General features: G+C 41.2%; 1 protein-coding gene across 3 annotated transcripts in view; it reads left to right on the plus strand.

The window, feature by feature from the left end:
- Window positions 1-16,722, plus strand: part of SLIT3 (slit guidance ligand 3) — a 468,178-nt gene that overhangs the window by 274,063 nt on the left and 177,393 nt on the right. For all 3 annotated transcript variants that reach the window (XM_042025380.1, XM_042025382.1, XM_042025381.1), the window contains 2 exons: window positions 9,276-9,347; window positions 13,684-13,847. In XM_042025380.1, coding sequence (XP_041881314.1) covers window positions 9,276-9,347; window positions 13,684-13,847 — 236 coding nt within the window. The remainder of the gene's footprint in view (window positions 1-9,275; window positions 9,348-13,683; window positions 13,848-16,722) is intronic.

Raw genomic sequence — 16,722 nt, forward strand, 5'->3', positions numbered from 1 at the left:
ATAATATCAGCCTCATAATTTGGTACCATAGAGAAACATCAAAACCACCCTAACGATGCAAAACATTTACTCAGTGTTCACAGAAATATTTTATTTCTCTGAATCAAAATTCTGGATGTACTTAGGACTTAGAGCCACAGCAGGCATTCCCAATACAGTGTACTGAAAAACGTGTAGCCTTTGGGCAAAGACCTGAGAAAATTTCTTCATTCAAAAAAAAAAAAAATTTAAGCCAATGTTTCATTTGCTGTTTTTGAGTTTAGAAGAATAGCTTATTGGAGAATCCTTCATTCAAAAATAAAGCAGCGCAGAATAATTTCAGCCTGCATTCTCTTGTCTTTGCACCAATGCTTTTATATTTTAATTCAGGCTGAATGGAATTTTTATTTTCTGCCTAGAATTAAAGTTCCATGTAAAAGATTGAAAAGCTGATTGAAACTTCTCTAAAAAGCTTTTTCAACTCTCACTGGGCATAGATGTTAGAATTGGGAGATGCAACTAGTACGTGTATTTTATACAGCTGATAGAGGTGATTTGATTGTGTGGGAAAATAGCAATGTCTTTCTGTGCACAAAAAGAGCAACTTCCTTTAGGGGAAGCAATAAGGTATTTCATGTAAGACCATGTGAGTGATATTTTTGATTTAACATCTAACGATGTACACAATCTAAATTTGTACCACTTTGTCTGTATAACCTTTATTATGTTTTATTTTTCCTTGTTCTGTTCTCTACTTCATCTTGTTTTGGAATATTTTATTTATTTGGGTCTTGGCATAAGTAAGTAAATTCAGGCATAACAATATGTATGTGCATATCTAACATAAATTCAGGGCTAAAGGTAACACCAGAAGGTTTGGCCATATGCCACTGAAATCCTTAATTTTGCTCATGCTTGTTTAAATACCAAGTAAAACCTTTGATGTGCTGGCCCATATGATTTTTTTCTGGCCTCTTGCCCTTTTCCAGTGACTCCTAGTCCCAATCTCTTCAGCTTGCCCAGCATTTTCTCGCTGCAGTCCTCTCTTTCCCCTGCTCTTAGCCTCAGCTCCTGAGCTTGTCAGTTGCAGAGACTCCAGCCAAGGCACAGCTAGACTCTAGGGAGAATTAAGGCAGCAATTACAGGACTTAAGTTAATATGTGCTAAAGTTGTGCTGTGGGCAAACGTGATCATCCTGGTTCTTGCCAGGTGACAAAACAGGAGTTTTAAACACAGAGTCTGTTACTATAATAACTCAGTTTCCCTAAAGCCTGATGTCTTTGAAAGGAATCTCACTCCTTCAAGGGGAAAAAATGTCTGCTTTAAACATCTGGCCTTTATAATAAGCTTAAATAGTTAAAATCTGACAGTTATATGCAAATTAAAATTAGCCACAGAATGGGAAGAACAAGGCAATTGTAGCAATAAACACTGTTGGCAGTTTTGTGCATAATTCTCTGCTAAGCTTATTTACTTTATTTTTTCCATACATTTCTAAAAGGAAGATTTTCTTTCCTCTGTATCCTTGAGATAGTCATATTTCTGATGTCAGCTTCCCAAGTTAACGATGCTGGAGCCTCTCACGTTGCTGTGTTGAGAACATTTGTGAACACATTGTCAAAAGACTAATACTAGAACAAAAACCACAAATTGGCAACCAGTTATTTTTATTTCAGTGGGTTCTTCGTGTCACCTGGAGACTATTTAGACCATTATTTGCCTTGGGTAACATTGTGTTTAAAAATAGCACTTGTCTTGTGCCAACTCATTTTAAAGTTGGGTACAAATATTGAGACAAACCCCCAGCTGTTATTGCTTGTGCTGCTAATTTGAGGTGTCAGCTCAGAGCTCTGCTGCTCTATGTCAGTGAATAAGGCCCCTTGTGAGATCATTATGTTTTCTAACAGTGCCGAGTAACGGATTAATCGGTGCAGCATCAGTTGCTTTCATTATCTGCCCACATGGTAGTTGTGGGCTTTCGCTCAAACAGTCTGTGGTGAGATCAAGGAATTGAGTACAAGAGGCACTCGGGACTCACCACAGCTCAGAAGAGGTGCAGTTGAGTTTTGGACGTTGCCTAACAAGCAAACCTTGGATGCCTTGAAAGTCGAAGGTGACTGCACTCAGTGCTGAGGGATGGAGTGCCAAAGCCACTTTGCTTTTTCATCAGAGGCCATAAGAAACAGTAAATACTTAATTCAATGCAACTTCCTCCTGACTTGTGTGAAAAAGAGCTCTTTACAGCTATTGGAAATATAGCTTCTTTTGCCCTGCAATCTGAAAGTTAATTACAAACATTAATTATGGCAGCGTATAAAATTAAAGTCTTGGGTTTATTACTAAATATAGATTTAGATTCACTTTTTGGAATTGCAGCTGTTAATTATATTGGGTGCTGTGTGAGGGCTGGAGGGGGTCAGAAGTTGTCATCCACTGTCCCTCCCAGGGGCAGGCCCATTGAATCCAATGCCATTCCTGACAGGGATTCATTTAGTATTTTATTACAGGCCTCCCTGCTGATGGCTGCACACTCTGTTCTTATTGTAAGAAACATTTTCCCTATATATAATGAAAGTCCCTCTGTGAAATTTAAGCCTGTTAACTGCTTTTCTTAACCCTTGTGTGAATACAAGGAACAGAGGATGTATTCCCTTTGCAGTGGTATTTTATGTAGTTCAATGGAGGTTTAAAAGTAAGTGATATGAATCTGCTAACACAGAGGTCTAAGGTACTGGCACTCTTAGTGCTAAATTATGCTGCTGATGCAGTCTCCCAAACTGATGTTTTGTCTCTGTATTTCAGACAGACCCTTAGATCCTTCTCTTTATGTGCATAAATACTGATGGTGATGTCTGATCTTGCACAGGCTCAACAGTTTCAGTACACAGGGGAAAGATTCCTTCACTCTTATTTACCAACACTACACACACAGGCACACCCCCAAGCTTTGAGGTCTTGGAGAAGTTGTGTTTCTGGCACTGCCAGGACAGAGTAGTGTTGTCTTCTGAGCTCCACTGGCAACTCAGGCAGAGCTGTTCAGCCTTTTTTTTTTTTTGCATCACTTCACCCACTTCTGAGTAGAAGTAACATTATCAAAAAAACTATTAACGTGAGAGGCTTAATTATGCTTGGAGATGCCTTGGTTAAGTCTGAATAAATTTCCTGGTCTCATTTATGGGATGTATAGTTACACTGGGGATAGGAGCTGGGAGCCATGGCAGTTGTGGGAGAAGCAGTAATCGGGGAGTATGACAGTAATTCACTCCTGGGAACGTTACCAGCCTGCAGACACACCATTTGTAGCTATCCATTGCATGCACACGGATAATAATCTTGCATTAGGCCCAATTACATGGTGTTACGGACACACAGCGTGGGGATTACGCACACAGCCAAGAGCACCCCGTGACTGAGCAGTGGGGTAATTGGAGGAGACAGAAGGAAATGTTAGTTGTTAGTGCTACCAGTGCTGCATGGTCTGGTACAGCTCTGCCCCACCAGCCTTGTCCCTTTTGCTTTGCTGCTCTGTATCAGCATCTCACTTTCAAAACCCAGGTTTATCACAGAGGGAAGTAACCCAGCACCACCCTTTCACAGTGTGTCAAGAGAGTTTTGAGTGGGAAAAGGAACTGAACATCGTTGTTTAACTTAGAGTGAAGCCCACAGACACACTTGGAAGCCTGTGCTGCCAAAGAAGGGCTGCAGTTTGCAGGATTCCTGATATCAAATCTTGTGTATTGGAAGCCCGTAAAGAATCTACAGTGCCCAAAAATAAAAGGCGTTCAAACGCAGCAATAATCTAGTACATGCAGATCTCTTTCTTCATTTACCTATCAGTAAATGGGTCTGAGTATTTCTTTCTAACTGAGAATTTTGCAAATGCTGTGATGTCCCATGGTCAGCCAAATGTGACACAAAAGCAGGCTGGTGTGGATCAAAAACCTGAATGGCCAGCACAGCAGGCCTCTAGTAGCTATGGGAGATGCTTATTAAGCCTTGGGTGGGGAAAAGTGTTTTCTCAATTTGAATTAAGTTTGAATTAAAATTTCTCAGTTTGCTTAGCTGTTTTGCTATTCAGCTGCAGAAGTGGAATAGGAAAGGAAACCAGTCTGTTACTGACAAGTAACAAAAGGCATCTTCAGCATCCAACAGGTTCTCCCCTGCCCCTTTCATTTGAATCTGTTCAAAATCAGGTTGAAAACAAGAAATATCACTGTGGCTATTGTACTGTACAATTATGAAAATGCCTTGTACTTAGAAAATGGACATCTGCAAAGTGTTTTTTGCTTTTGTCAGTGATAAACTAGAAGACCAGAATGTTTTTTTAAGCTGGGATGCAGCAGGTGGTATTGTCATCAGTGTTGTGTGTTAAACAAAAGAAACAACCTATGTAGTTTCCCACTTGAAGTGTGGCTGGAAAACATTAGGACAGTTGCTATTTTACTAAATAGTTAATGTTTCAGGTATTTCTGTTGTGTTGTGTAACATTTTCTGTCAGAGAAGATCCTTTTGGTACTAAACCAGAATAGAGCATGTGGGTATGTTTTCATGGAAGTATTATTTCAGATGAAAAAATTGACAAGGATTCTGGTATTTATTATATGCTCTTAATGATATTAATTGAATTTTAAGAAGGGAAACAAAAATCTCTGTGTAGTCTGTGATTTACAGAATTGAGACTGAATATTGATCTGACAGCCTGGGATTTCTGCTCTCTGAATTAGTCCAGGGGACCTGAAAGGGTGCTTAGAGTTTCTGAGCTTTTAAAATAAAATACTTGTACTATTAGCGGGGTTCAAAATTTAAGTAGTTTCCTTTTGTCTCAAGGTCTCTGCCATAAAATTTGTGTGATTTCCTCTAGCATTAGAAGTATCATTTTTTTCTGACTCTCATCAGTCCTATACAAGAAGGTGGAGAAATGTGTAAAGACTAATGCGTAAATATTATTGAAAAAACCACAGACATGACAGTCGTTTCTGCTGGTTAGTGATTTTAATGTAATTACATTAAGTCTGGAATTAACAGCTCTCTGTCAGGAAACTGCAGTGGTGTTCATGAATTTGGAGCAAGTCAGAAGAGGACAAATATGCAACTGCATGGAATTAAACTTGCACCAAAAGTTTGAGGAAGGAGATAAGTAATTGTTTTCAAATCGTGACAGGATTGCAGACTGAGCACTCTTTCCTTTAGGAAAATTCTGATTAGTAGGGGCTGTAAATCAGCTTTATCCTTCAGAAGGAAGAAGGCAGCTCCACGTGTGCCTGTAGCCAGTTTGGGCGACTGGCAGAGCAGTGAGTTAGGTAAGCGGCTCCGCTGGGGCTGTAAATTGAAGTCTGTGGGACTATGCCAGTTCACAGTGGTGGAGGATGTGCCACCTCAGAGGCTGCTGATCTCACGTTATGCATCTTCCAAGTAGTCCTTGGAGGATCCTTAGGACTGCTGCAGTCTGCTTCTGCTTACCCTGCAAGATCTGACAAGGATCACAGCCCAAGGTGGGAAGTTGGCTGGCATAAATAATATTGTCTATAGCTCCAGTTTCCTGATACAGCATTTTGGATGTGAATAGTTTACAGGGAGAGGACTTCTAAATGAGAGGACAGTGCTTTTTCAAGGGACATGTTGGGTTCTGGAAGAGGTGGGAGGTATAAGGATGAGGACCACTCAGCAGAATATGTTTTCCCACATGATGTTGGAAGAATCAGAAGATTCTGGAATTTCTATTTCTCACAGCTTTCTGGTATTTACAAATCTCTTCCTATGGATTTGAATATTGGGTGGATCAGTCTGAGGCTGGGACCCTGGAGCAGCCAGCAGACAACTGGAGCATCATTTGTATTTTCCCATCATGTGCTAAAAATGCTGCTGTATTGTATGCTCACCCCTGTCAGGACACATCTCTTAAAAAATCATTGCTGGGAAGGAATCATGTGCGTGATGAAAGGCTTTACAGAATGTCTCTAGAGCTCATCTCTACCTGAACATGTTCCCATTCCAGAGCTCCCATTGCCTGGGAGCTGACTGCTGTGCAGCCAGAGCAGCAGGGTTAAATTCCTGCAGCTCCAGCTGGGCTGTAGTGCAGACTGTTCACTAGCAATTAGTGCCCTTTGCAGTGTTTGGCCTCCTCTGTTCTGAAATAATTGCTGTTATCATAGATGTTTTATTGCATTCATTATGGTTAACATTTAAATATCAATGAAATAGTATTCTACTAAGTCACCTGAGCAGTAGCTGTCTGCTAGAGTTATCCCTGAAATTTGTGTTTGAAGAGAATATTAATTCAACACTGATTTAGGATTCTTAGAAGGAGGGTTATATATTTCTCAATGAACTGTGGGAAACCTTTGCTTATTTGAAAATAAGCAAATATTTGAAACCTCAAATACCTGCAAAACCTGAGCCACTCTCATTTGATATCTTGTGAGCAGAAACGCTGTGTGATTGGAATAATGCTTTGTCTGTGAAATAGAAATATTTTAAGAACTTTTAAAATATTTTTGAATCATCGAGTCAGACAGTAATGGGTGACCTTTCTGCATGCAGATGAATTGCACTGGGAGACAGGGATGTGTTCTCTGCCCAGCGCAGAAGGAAGCTCACTGTCACAGCCTGTTCTGCCTAGATCCAATCCACATCCTTTAGAAATCAATAGAAAAATCTCTCTTGAATTCCTATGGCCCCTAGTGACTCCTGTAGTGCCATGTGTGACTGATTCAGACATCAGCTACGTATGTGATTTAGTTTTTGTGAGCTGACTTTACATGTGGCTTTTATTTATCACTGCATACCTATAATCTTCCGTCCGAGTGCATAACTCATTTTAATGTAACAGGCAACTAAGGCAGAGGGTTGCCTCAGAATTATATTTATATATTTACAGGGAAAAAAATGGTGGTGCAATTATATATGCCATTTCTGAGCCCTGTTTGAACTTCCCAACATGTAAAGAGCAAACACACACAGATACTGAAGGCTGAGTGTGTTGATGTATATATTCATGCACTCCCAGTGGGTTTGTTCACTTTCTGAAATTGTTGTACAAGCTTGTTTTGGCTCATTGGCCACAAAAGACTTTGGTTACATCACTGGGTAAATAAGGTAATGGAGCACTGGCACTTGTATGACAGAGAGGTGCCACAGCAGGATGTGAGTTGCCACCGTGACCTTAGCAGGGATTGAGAGGCAGAGTTTCAGCCCTGCAGATGAGCACTGGTGCTCAGGGTGCTCACCGCCAGCACTGCAGCCACAGAACAGCAGAGTCCTGCAGGCTGGGAGGCACAGCTGGCAGAGTGGCTGACAGCTCTAAGAGCTGACTTCCAGCTCTCCTGCTGAAGTTGACAGTGTTTCCCTCTTCTTCGTGTCCTTTAAATTTTTAGTAGACTGCCTTTGAGTCCTTGCATATTGAGAACCTGAATCCACAAACCCAGGAGTTTGTACACCCACTGAGCCCAGTACTTGGCTGTGTGTTTCCTGTCCAATTTTTAATATCTTCAAGTTTTCCAGAGGATCTGGAATGAATACTACACGTTATACTATAAGTTATCATGTGCTGAGACTGGCAGCTCTTATCAGCCTGGTGTGTGAACGTGTGTGACTTGACTGATACAGATCTCTGGCAGCAGATCTCACATGCAGATTCCAGATTTTCAAAACTCTGCTTTTACTGACATAACTCTCTCTGCTCACAGATTTGGGAAGGAAGGGTAATTTTGCTCTGTTGGTGCAGCTTGCTGTCATGGGTATGTCAGCCCCCAAGCTGGCTCCAGATTGCCAGTGCATCCATCTGGTGCAGCACTGTGCTGGAATACCAGTTCTGATCCTGCTGACAGAGTGCTTGGGTGCTGTCCTGCCAGGATGCAGCACAGCAGCAGCAGCAAAACATGCTGCCAGTGTCAGAGCTGCTCCCACCCTGCTCCTGAGTGTGCCTGTGCAGAGCCAGGGTACCCTGCAACCTCCTGGCTTTGCCAGTGTGTGTGTATGTCTTCCTGTGTACCCAAAACCCAGTCTTAATAGGGTAAAATCTAATTAGCTGTAATCTGCTGACGTTTTAGATGATGGCTCTGCCAAGGGATTTCTAGGCAGAATTGTAAAAATGTTTTTGAATTGGCAGATGATCAAGAAAGAGAGTTAACTCCTGGAAAACTTTTCTAGAGCTTTTGATTAAATGTCTCATGTAAATACATGACATGGGAGCAGCTAAATCGTTCAGGGAAGGATTACACACCATTAGGTTGCTTCAGCAGGTATTTCCTTCAGCACACGCATAAACGCACAAAAGCACTGTCTTCTGCCAAAGTGACCCTGTGGAATTCTGTGCTCCAGGTAGAAAGCAGAGGTTGCTCCCTGCCCTGGTGCTCTGGACACCACATGTTTCAAATAGGCGATGGCAGGACTGGCCACGCTGGGGGACAGAGTGGTCACCGGCCCTGTCCATTCTCATGACAAACTGGGCTACTTGTATTTGCAGATTTGGTGCACTTGCAGCATGGCAATTATGCTCTGTTGAAGTGCTTTCCATTTCCTGTGCCATCTTGATAAATTTTATAGCTTCTAATTTGCTGGAGAGTCATTGATATAATTAGGAGCTACACAAATGGGAGCAGTACACTCGGCTGATGGTAATCGAGTCAGTTCATTCTTCCTGAGAAGCTCTAAGGGGGTCCCTCCACTCCAGCTGCTGAGATTATTTTCTCTTCAGGCTCAGCTTTGATAGAACAGCAGCAATCCTTACGTGCCTGCGTCAGGACATGCTTTATTACAGGCTGCTCCACTCCCCATATTTTTCCTAAGGAAAGGGAGGAGAGGGAGCCCATCCGTCCATGTGTTTCCGAGGAGCAATTGGAGCTGTCTGGCCGTGTCAGTGGGCTGTGCTAACAAGCCTGTGAGAGACAACAGCTCTCTTTTGGTCACAGTGAGCCCTTTACATGCTGTGCCCAAGTCTCGTGTCCCCCCACTCAGGTTGCACCAGGTTTTTGAACAAAGAGGCAGCTGAACTGACAGGTCTGGATCTGTTCCAGTAGTTGATAAAAACTCCTGTGCCCCTCGTTACCCAGACATGGCACACAGTGGCCTCCAGCCATCCTTACGCTGCTGTTGGTTGCTTTCCCTGAGCAATATCTTTCATGGTATGTCACTAATTGTCACTGCTATCGGGGAGTGTGTCTTCTTGCTCGAAGCCAGGCACATTTATTACCAAGAATTTGAACGGGTTGTTTCTGTAAATAGTGTGTTGGTGAAGAAATGCAAATAACTGATCAATCTATTATTCTCTTCTCTCCCTTTTTTTTCTCTCCTAACAGTACCCTCAACAATAACAACATCACCCGCATTCCTGTCACCAGCTTCAATCACATGCCAAAGATCAGGACTCTGTGAGTAGGATCTTCTGATATTATAATACAATACTGATGCTGTAAGCCAACTTTTTGGCTATTTGTCATCTGTGATAATGTCATTTCAGTCCCTCAGGCTGCCTCAGGGACCTGGGTGGCTTCAGGGCTGGGGAGCCCCTGGTGAGCCTGGGCAGGGTGAAAGGCCCCTGAGAGCCACTGTTCTGGATTTGCCCAGCATTAAGTAAGAGTCAGTTTTATCAAGATTTTGAATTTACCCAGAAAAGAAACTAGCTTTTTTTTTTTTCCCCATGGGAAAATCCATAATGTGAAATGTGTTCCAAGCTGGAACATTATCAAGATCCTAAAAACTGTTCAGATGGATCAAATTATTGAATTTTGTAAATATCCTGTGTTTAAATCCCATTTATTCTTTTCAAATTCAAAATACTAATTTCTGAAACAAGGCATTTTTAAAGGATGGGGAAAAAGCATCTTTCCAGATACTTTCTGAAACAAAATGTTACTTATTCTGATGGATTTTTTTTTAATAAAAGCTTCTCTTATATCAAATCCATTTGGTTTTGAGCTGGATGCCATTGCACTGGAAAAGCTCTGTTCTTTAGTAGATCAAAATACAAAGACTGTGAAATTAGACTAAGCATTTGTGTAATTTAGCCATAGCCTACCAAAACCATTTTCTTTAAGTAAATTATTTCTTTAAATTCCTTTAGGGAATACACGGCTTCAGGAAAAGTCACGTCTAAACAAAGCATCCCTGTTTTTCCTCCAGATTCTCAAACTCATTCAAGATGTATTTAATTTAAAAGGCAAAGAAAGGGAAATAGTAGCTAGCCTGAAAATTTTCTGTGCCACTGAAAAAATGCAATACTTTAAGGATGCTCTGCATGCATGTGTAAATCATATTAAATAAATTAACAGAACTGAAGAAAAATGGCTCTTACTTATGTCAATCTCTGCAAGATAACCTCTGACTTAAATTTACATTCTTCATTAAATGATGACATTATTAGATCTTAATGTAAGTAATTAAATGGAAATGAGATGTTTGTCTTTAAGAAGAGAATGAATAAAGAAGATAAAGGTGTAGAGTTAAGGTTCCTGGAGCTTTGCCTTTTCTTATTCAGTCACAGTGGTCCAGAAAATTTGCCTGGTTTTTCCAGAGTAGCCAGTCTTGTCTGTTAGCAGAGCTCACTGCCTTCAGTGCCTTCTGCCATTTTCCTTTTAGTTTAATTTCAGAGATGGCTTAGTGTATAGCTCCCCGGAGACTTACACTGACTAATCCCCCTCTGCTGTAATTAAGGGGGGAAAAAAAGAAAAAAAAAAGGGAAGAAAGTCATAAATAGGATTTATAAAGGGAAGCTTTTCTATTGAATTCTGAGAGACACATTTTATAGAACATGAATGCTGACCCACTCTAAAAGGATTTGCTGGAAACTTAATTTACGGTCTATGGATAAAAGGGCAACTTTGGCAAACTTGCATTTGTATTCATTCAGCTGATGTTCTGTAAAGTCAGTTTCATCAATATCTAGTGACAGGTTTCAGTCTCCAAAGACTGCCAAATAACACCCCTAGCAGGTCTATATAGGAATTTGTATAAAGATACTGTTTGGGGGAAGATGTTAATATTCTCTAGGGTTTCTTGTTGGAAATGGATCATGAATGATGTCCTCACAGTTTGGTGACTACACTGTTTTCTTAAAAAATGGTCGTCAGTGTGTCCCCCTTCTCAAATAGTCTCACACTTCGATGTGGATTTTTTTGGAAGTTTTTGTAGGAAATCCCTGGTCTGAATGCTCCTTAGGTGGGGACGAGCCCTTTTTCCCATTAGCTGAGGCCCAGTGCAGTGTGGACAGTGTGTCCCTGTGTGTCTCTTTTACACTCTGATGAGATCCATTAGCAGGACATTTGGGGATGCTCCTGCTGCTCTGATGGTTCCGTGAATAAACAGCTTTTCTTCATGGCTCTCAAAACAATCTGCCCATTGTAGAATAGAGAAGAAAATATAAAAAGTATATTAACCTTGAACATGAGCACTCAGGGGAAAGGAAAAAAAGGGTAAAATGCCAGGAAGTTTGAAGCATTTAAAGCATTGAAGAATTATTTACTAAAATCAGCTCTTCTGTGCTAAGAATTTTAGTTAACTGTCTTTTCTGTTCTTAAGTTTCATCGATTTTTAGCCTTGATTGGAAGTGACAGGAATTAGTTTTTATTGATCTGTTTTCCTTTGCTTGAAACAGCTTTATTTATAATAAAGCATGTTCCCTCTACCTATTTGCTTAATGGTAAGTGTCCTGTTGTCTCTGCATCTGTCAGTTACTGCTGAGACAGGTAATTACGGTATTTCTTTTAATTTTTTTTATTTAAGGGTAAACTGAAAATGTGCAAAATCACTTCAGTGTTTTTTGTGTTCACAGGGAATTGGTTTATAATGCTTTTGAAGTACTGTGAAAAGTCTTCTTGAGGCTATATTTATTAATATAATTATTAAAAATATATTCTGATAGGCTGCTTTGTTAAGATTGAGAAGGTCTCTAAATGATCTCCTCTCCAAAGCAAACCAGGAGTAGCTGCACAAAAGGACTTTAGAAGATGACAGGGATGGCTCTGCTGAGGCAGAGAGGTGGTGGTTTGCACTACTGAAACCCAGATAAATCAGTTTAGTGAGGTGAAGGAAAAAAACAGCCCAGCTCACAGAACTGGAAAACTCCCTAACCCTAAACCTTTTTTTGATATTGTGCTTTCCTCACTCATGCCTGCATATGGTGGGTGCAGGGAGTGGCATGGGATGAGCTCAGTTCCAGAGGGAAAATGCTCCTGCGTATCACTGTTGACTGCTGTGGTGGGAAGGATGAGACTCTGAGGACTTAACTGAAATGCTGCCTCTCTTAGGTTACAACAAAGTCTTACTTAGGATGATTTCTGGCTAGATGATATTTATGTATTTATTTGTTCTTCAACAAAAAGGCAGATTAATGGTTTGTAATAGCCAAACATTTTACTAGAAATCGAACTTCCTGCAGCTTCAATTAAATAACTTCAGAATCCCTAAACTCAAGGTCTTCTAGCCATCCTTGTCAAACAATTACATTTTCTAGTGCTCCCAGGAGATTAGTGTTTTCCATCTCTACAGGATAAACTCTCAGTTCCAGATTTGTGGTTTTTTAAAATATTTTCTTTATTGTGGCTGTCCACCCCAGACATACAAATCTGGGGACTGTCAGCCTGGGCGCCACTGCTGAGCTGAGCTGCTGCTGTGCTGTAAGGACAGCTCACAGACAGACATTCAATTTCTTTGGAGGATGGACAAGGCTAAATCTGGTGCACACCAAATGTGTGCCTGTAATATTAGTGAATAATGCTTTGTCTAACCACTTCTGACAGGATTTTTAATTTGGTTCATCGTTTCATTTGGTGCAACACTGCAAATGCATGAGTCATTACAGGAATGAAATAATTAATGTCCTGGACTTTTGTTTTGACCTAAAGTTTGGTAGCTATTTAAATGACCAGATTTTTTCCGTGAACCCATCATCATTTTGCAGATGTGATAACGGTTCTGCAAGTCCATGGTGCCAGGCACGGAGCAGGCTGGGCAGGGAGCTGCCCATGAGTGGATCTATTATGAGCTGAAAATTCCTTGTAGGTCCTTTACACTTGTGTTAAATTACTACAGGAAAAAGAGCATTGAGGAACTGGTTCAGGCAACACAGGAACAGAAATGGTATCAATAGCCTCTGATGTTTTATTTTGCCTGTCTTTTCCCAGAATATTGAGTTGGAAGGGACCCATAAGAGTCATCAAGTCCAAGTCTTCAATGAATGGCCCATAGAGGGATCAGACCCACAACCTTGATGTTATTAACACCATGCTCCAACCAACTGAGCTAATGTGGAGGGGTTCTCTCTCTCCCTCTCTCCACTTCTCCCCAAAGGAGGGAGAAAAGGGAAGAATCACTCATCATCCTGTTCCTCAGCCTGATCCTCATGTTTAGACAAGCCATCCTTTTAATTCACTCAGAGATATCACATTCATGCAGCTCTTTCTGATATGAAATCACAAGCAAAGTGATTATGTGGAGCAATCTTAAATTTTGCATGTTTTTGTCTCTAGAATGGTGGATCACCATTGAACTTAATTCTTCCAAAACATTGTTAATAATAGCACAAATTTATATCTGACCTTTGTATAATACTCCCTGGCAATGAGGACAGTCAAGCCCTGGCTCATCTGTAAGCAAGAACGTGCAGCGATCCCACTGACGCCGCAGCAGAGAGCTCGCGGTTGATCGCTCTCTTTGTGGCTTATGATTAAAAAGCCACCAGTAACCGTGGGTTTGCTGTGTCTTCTGCAGGCGGCTCCACTCCAACTTCCTGCACTGCGACTGCCACCTGGCCTGGCTGTCGGACTGGCTGCGCCAGCGCCGCACCATCGGCCAGTTCACCTTCTGCCTGGCGCCCGTTGGCCTGCGCGGCTTCCTCGTGGCTGAGGTGCAGAAGAAGGACTTTGTCTGCTCTGGTAATGGTGCCAATTACTCGTTTATCTATCAGCTCATAGTCTCATATCGCTGTTCCCATAAAAAAGCCAGAGTGGAAAATGGCTGTGTCGTGTTTGAATGCAAACAACAGCAATCCTGTTTGGTTTTGTCGTTGCTAAACTGTATGGGAGGAGATCAAATTGTTGTTTTTTTCAGCTTTGTAAGAATTATTGGATTCCAGTTAACACTTTGGTTCTCAAATTACTTCTTCTGCTTTAACTTTGCCAATGATATTAACATAAGAAATCAATTAAGTGTGGATAATTTGGTATTTCTCAAGGGAAGAGCTTTACAGCTGACTGGAATACAAAAGAAAGGAAATAGAAAATGCAAATCTGTTGAGTCTGTTGACAAATGATTGGACTTTAAAACATGAGGAGCAGATTTTATCCCAGGGACTGAAACAGGATTCTTTGGGAGCCAATGCACTTTGCTGTTCTACAAGTTTCCATGCTGATAAATGGGGCTGATAATACTCACAAATCATGTGTCTGTATGTTGGGCCTATTCATCAAGTCTCTGGAACTGCACTTGGCTCTTGAGTGATAGAAATACATTTTCCTAAAAGGAGAACAAAAGAAAAAAAGACAAAAAGTGGAAAAAGAAATCTCTTGAGGTGGGTCAAAAGGAAGGATGTGGTGGAGGAGAGGCATGGCAGTGTGTGTGCTGTGGAAAAAAAGATAGCAGACATCAAAAGTTTAACTAAAAAAGAAGTTTAGAAATGTAACAGTCTTGGGAGAGGAAGGATAAAAAGAAGTGGATAAATGAATTAAGCTATTAGCAGAAGCTAATTTTACCAAAGAGGCAACCACAGGGTTTTTTTTCTCATGAAATGAAGTTTTAGATGGAGCATGAGTTCAGCTATTTGGATTTATGATACAGTGAAGTGGAGGAAAATGAGTTGTTTAAGTCAGGAGAAGAGATAATAATTGCTGAATGAGAAATGTAATGTGAGCAGAACTCATTTAAATGTGGTTGTCTGTGCAGACTATGACTTCCAAAAGTGACAAGGTTTTTAACAGTTGCCTGTTGGACCAGGAGGATATAGGTGTTCTCTCAAGATTTGCCTGCTTTTGTAAAAAATATAAAATCATGAAAACTCAAGGAAAGAAATTTTCAGTGAGACAGTCCATCAACTGTATCCCTGTAACTCTCATTTGGGAAATGAAATGAAATGTACTGAAAAAGAAATTCATTTGGAGAGCTCATTTTAGTGGTGAATTGAGCTGGGAACTCGGCTTAGTACATGCTAGTTCGACAAAAACCTACATGGACAGCTAGTTTAAAGAGGATATAAATCTTCCCTTCTCCTCATTATAGTTCTTATACCTGATTTTACAGCATAATTTGTTAATGTGTGACTATGAAGTCAAACTAGGACAGGCAGTGAAGAGTGAACTGGACTTGTCCCTCTGCAAAGGAATTTTATAGAAGTTAAGGTTATATGAATTACTGTAACCAGCCTTGAGGTGGCAAGGAGAGACACCTTTGCATTCCAGTTATGAAGAGCTGAAATATAAAGTGGTGAACTGCTCTATTGAAGCATAGGCTCAGAATCTTAAGCACTTGTGTTTTCATGGCAGTGGAAATATCATAACAACAAAAAAACCATCAGCTTTTCCCACTGTGAAATGGGCTTCATCAGAGCATTCCAGTTCAAAACTGGTGCTGCTGGATGCTTCAGAGGAGAAACAGTAGAATCCTAATTTGGGGAAAGAAGAAACACAACATTGAAAAACTGACTTCCCTTTATTCTTTGAGCCCTTTGCAAAAATAGTGATGTTTTATAATTTTATGACAAATGTTTCTTTGAAAACAGATTTTGAATGCTACGTACCAAGTTGGAAAAGAACTGAAACAATGACAGAGAAGTGCCATAAATAGAACCCAAATTTCTGGATTCCCTCTAGACATGTCCTGTACCGTGGTGTTTATAAGCATTAGGTGCAAAGTCTCTCCAGATAACGTTGCTGAAGTCAGAGTTATGTGTTAGGGGTATATCTAGGAGTATATCTAGGTAACTGAGTCATACCTGTCAGTCTTTCAAAAATGTTGTTCAGCTTGTTCATACAAATTATAAAAAAGCCGATTCAAATGGAGGTTGTGGGTCACCTGTGAGCAGTGGAGAAGCTATTTCAGGTTTCCCTTGTTTGAGCATTTGGCTCAGAGCTGGAGGTGAAGGTGCAGGATTCAACAGTGCACAGTTGCCTGGAGATAGGTTTGGAAATATGTCTGGTTGGAGCTGTGTTACTGAGGAGAAGGGGAAAGGTCAGGACAGAACTGAGGGCGAGCTGGGACTGCACCGCTGGAGGAGAGTGCCAGGTACTGCTGGTCACCCACCAGGGCCTTCTGGCTGGCTCCTTCAGCAAGCTGTCCCCTCCTCGTAGGAGAGTCTCTCCTCCAGAGCCACCCCTGATGGAGCAGCCTGCCTGGGCCTTTGCCTTTGAGGCCATCTGTTCCTGGAGAAATCTCCAAACAGACTCTTCCTCCTGAGCAGTTGGTTATGGAGCTCTGGGATGCCTTTGGTGAGACAGTTTCCTACAAGGTAGCATGTGTAGAAGGGCAAATTTTGTGGCACCAGAGGATGAGCCCCTTCTTGATGTGCTGCACAAAGATATCTGGGGGTATTTCACAGGGATAAGGAGTGTGTTTCACATGGGTGGGGGTGTATTTCTCATGGATAGCAGGGTGTATTTCACACGGATAAGGGGTGTATTCCACACGGATAAGGGGTGTATTCCACACGGATAAGGGGTGTATTTCTCATGGATAAGGGGTGTATTTCTCATGGATAGCAGGGAGTATTTCTCATGGATAAGGGGTGTATTTCACATGGATAAGGGGTGTATTTCACAC

Source organism: Corvus kubaryi, unplaced genomic scaffold, assembly GCF_017639235.1.
Source record: "Corvus kubaryi isolate FWS band 111438036 unplaced genomic scaffold, C.kubaryi_AGA036_p1.0 37270, whole genome shotgun sequence".
Taxonomy (NCBI): domain Eukaryota; kingdom Metazoa; phylum Chordata; class Aves; order Passeriformes; family Corvidae; genus Corvus; species Corvus kubaryi.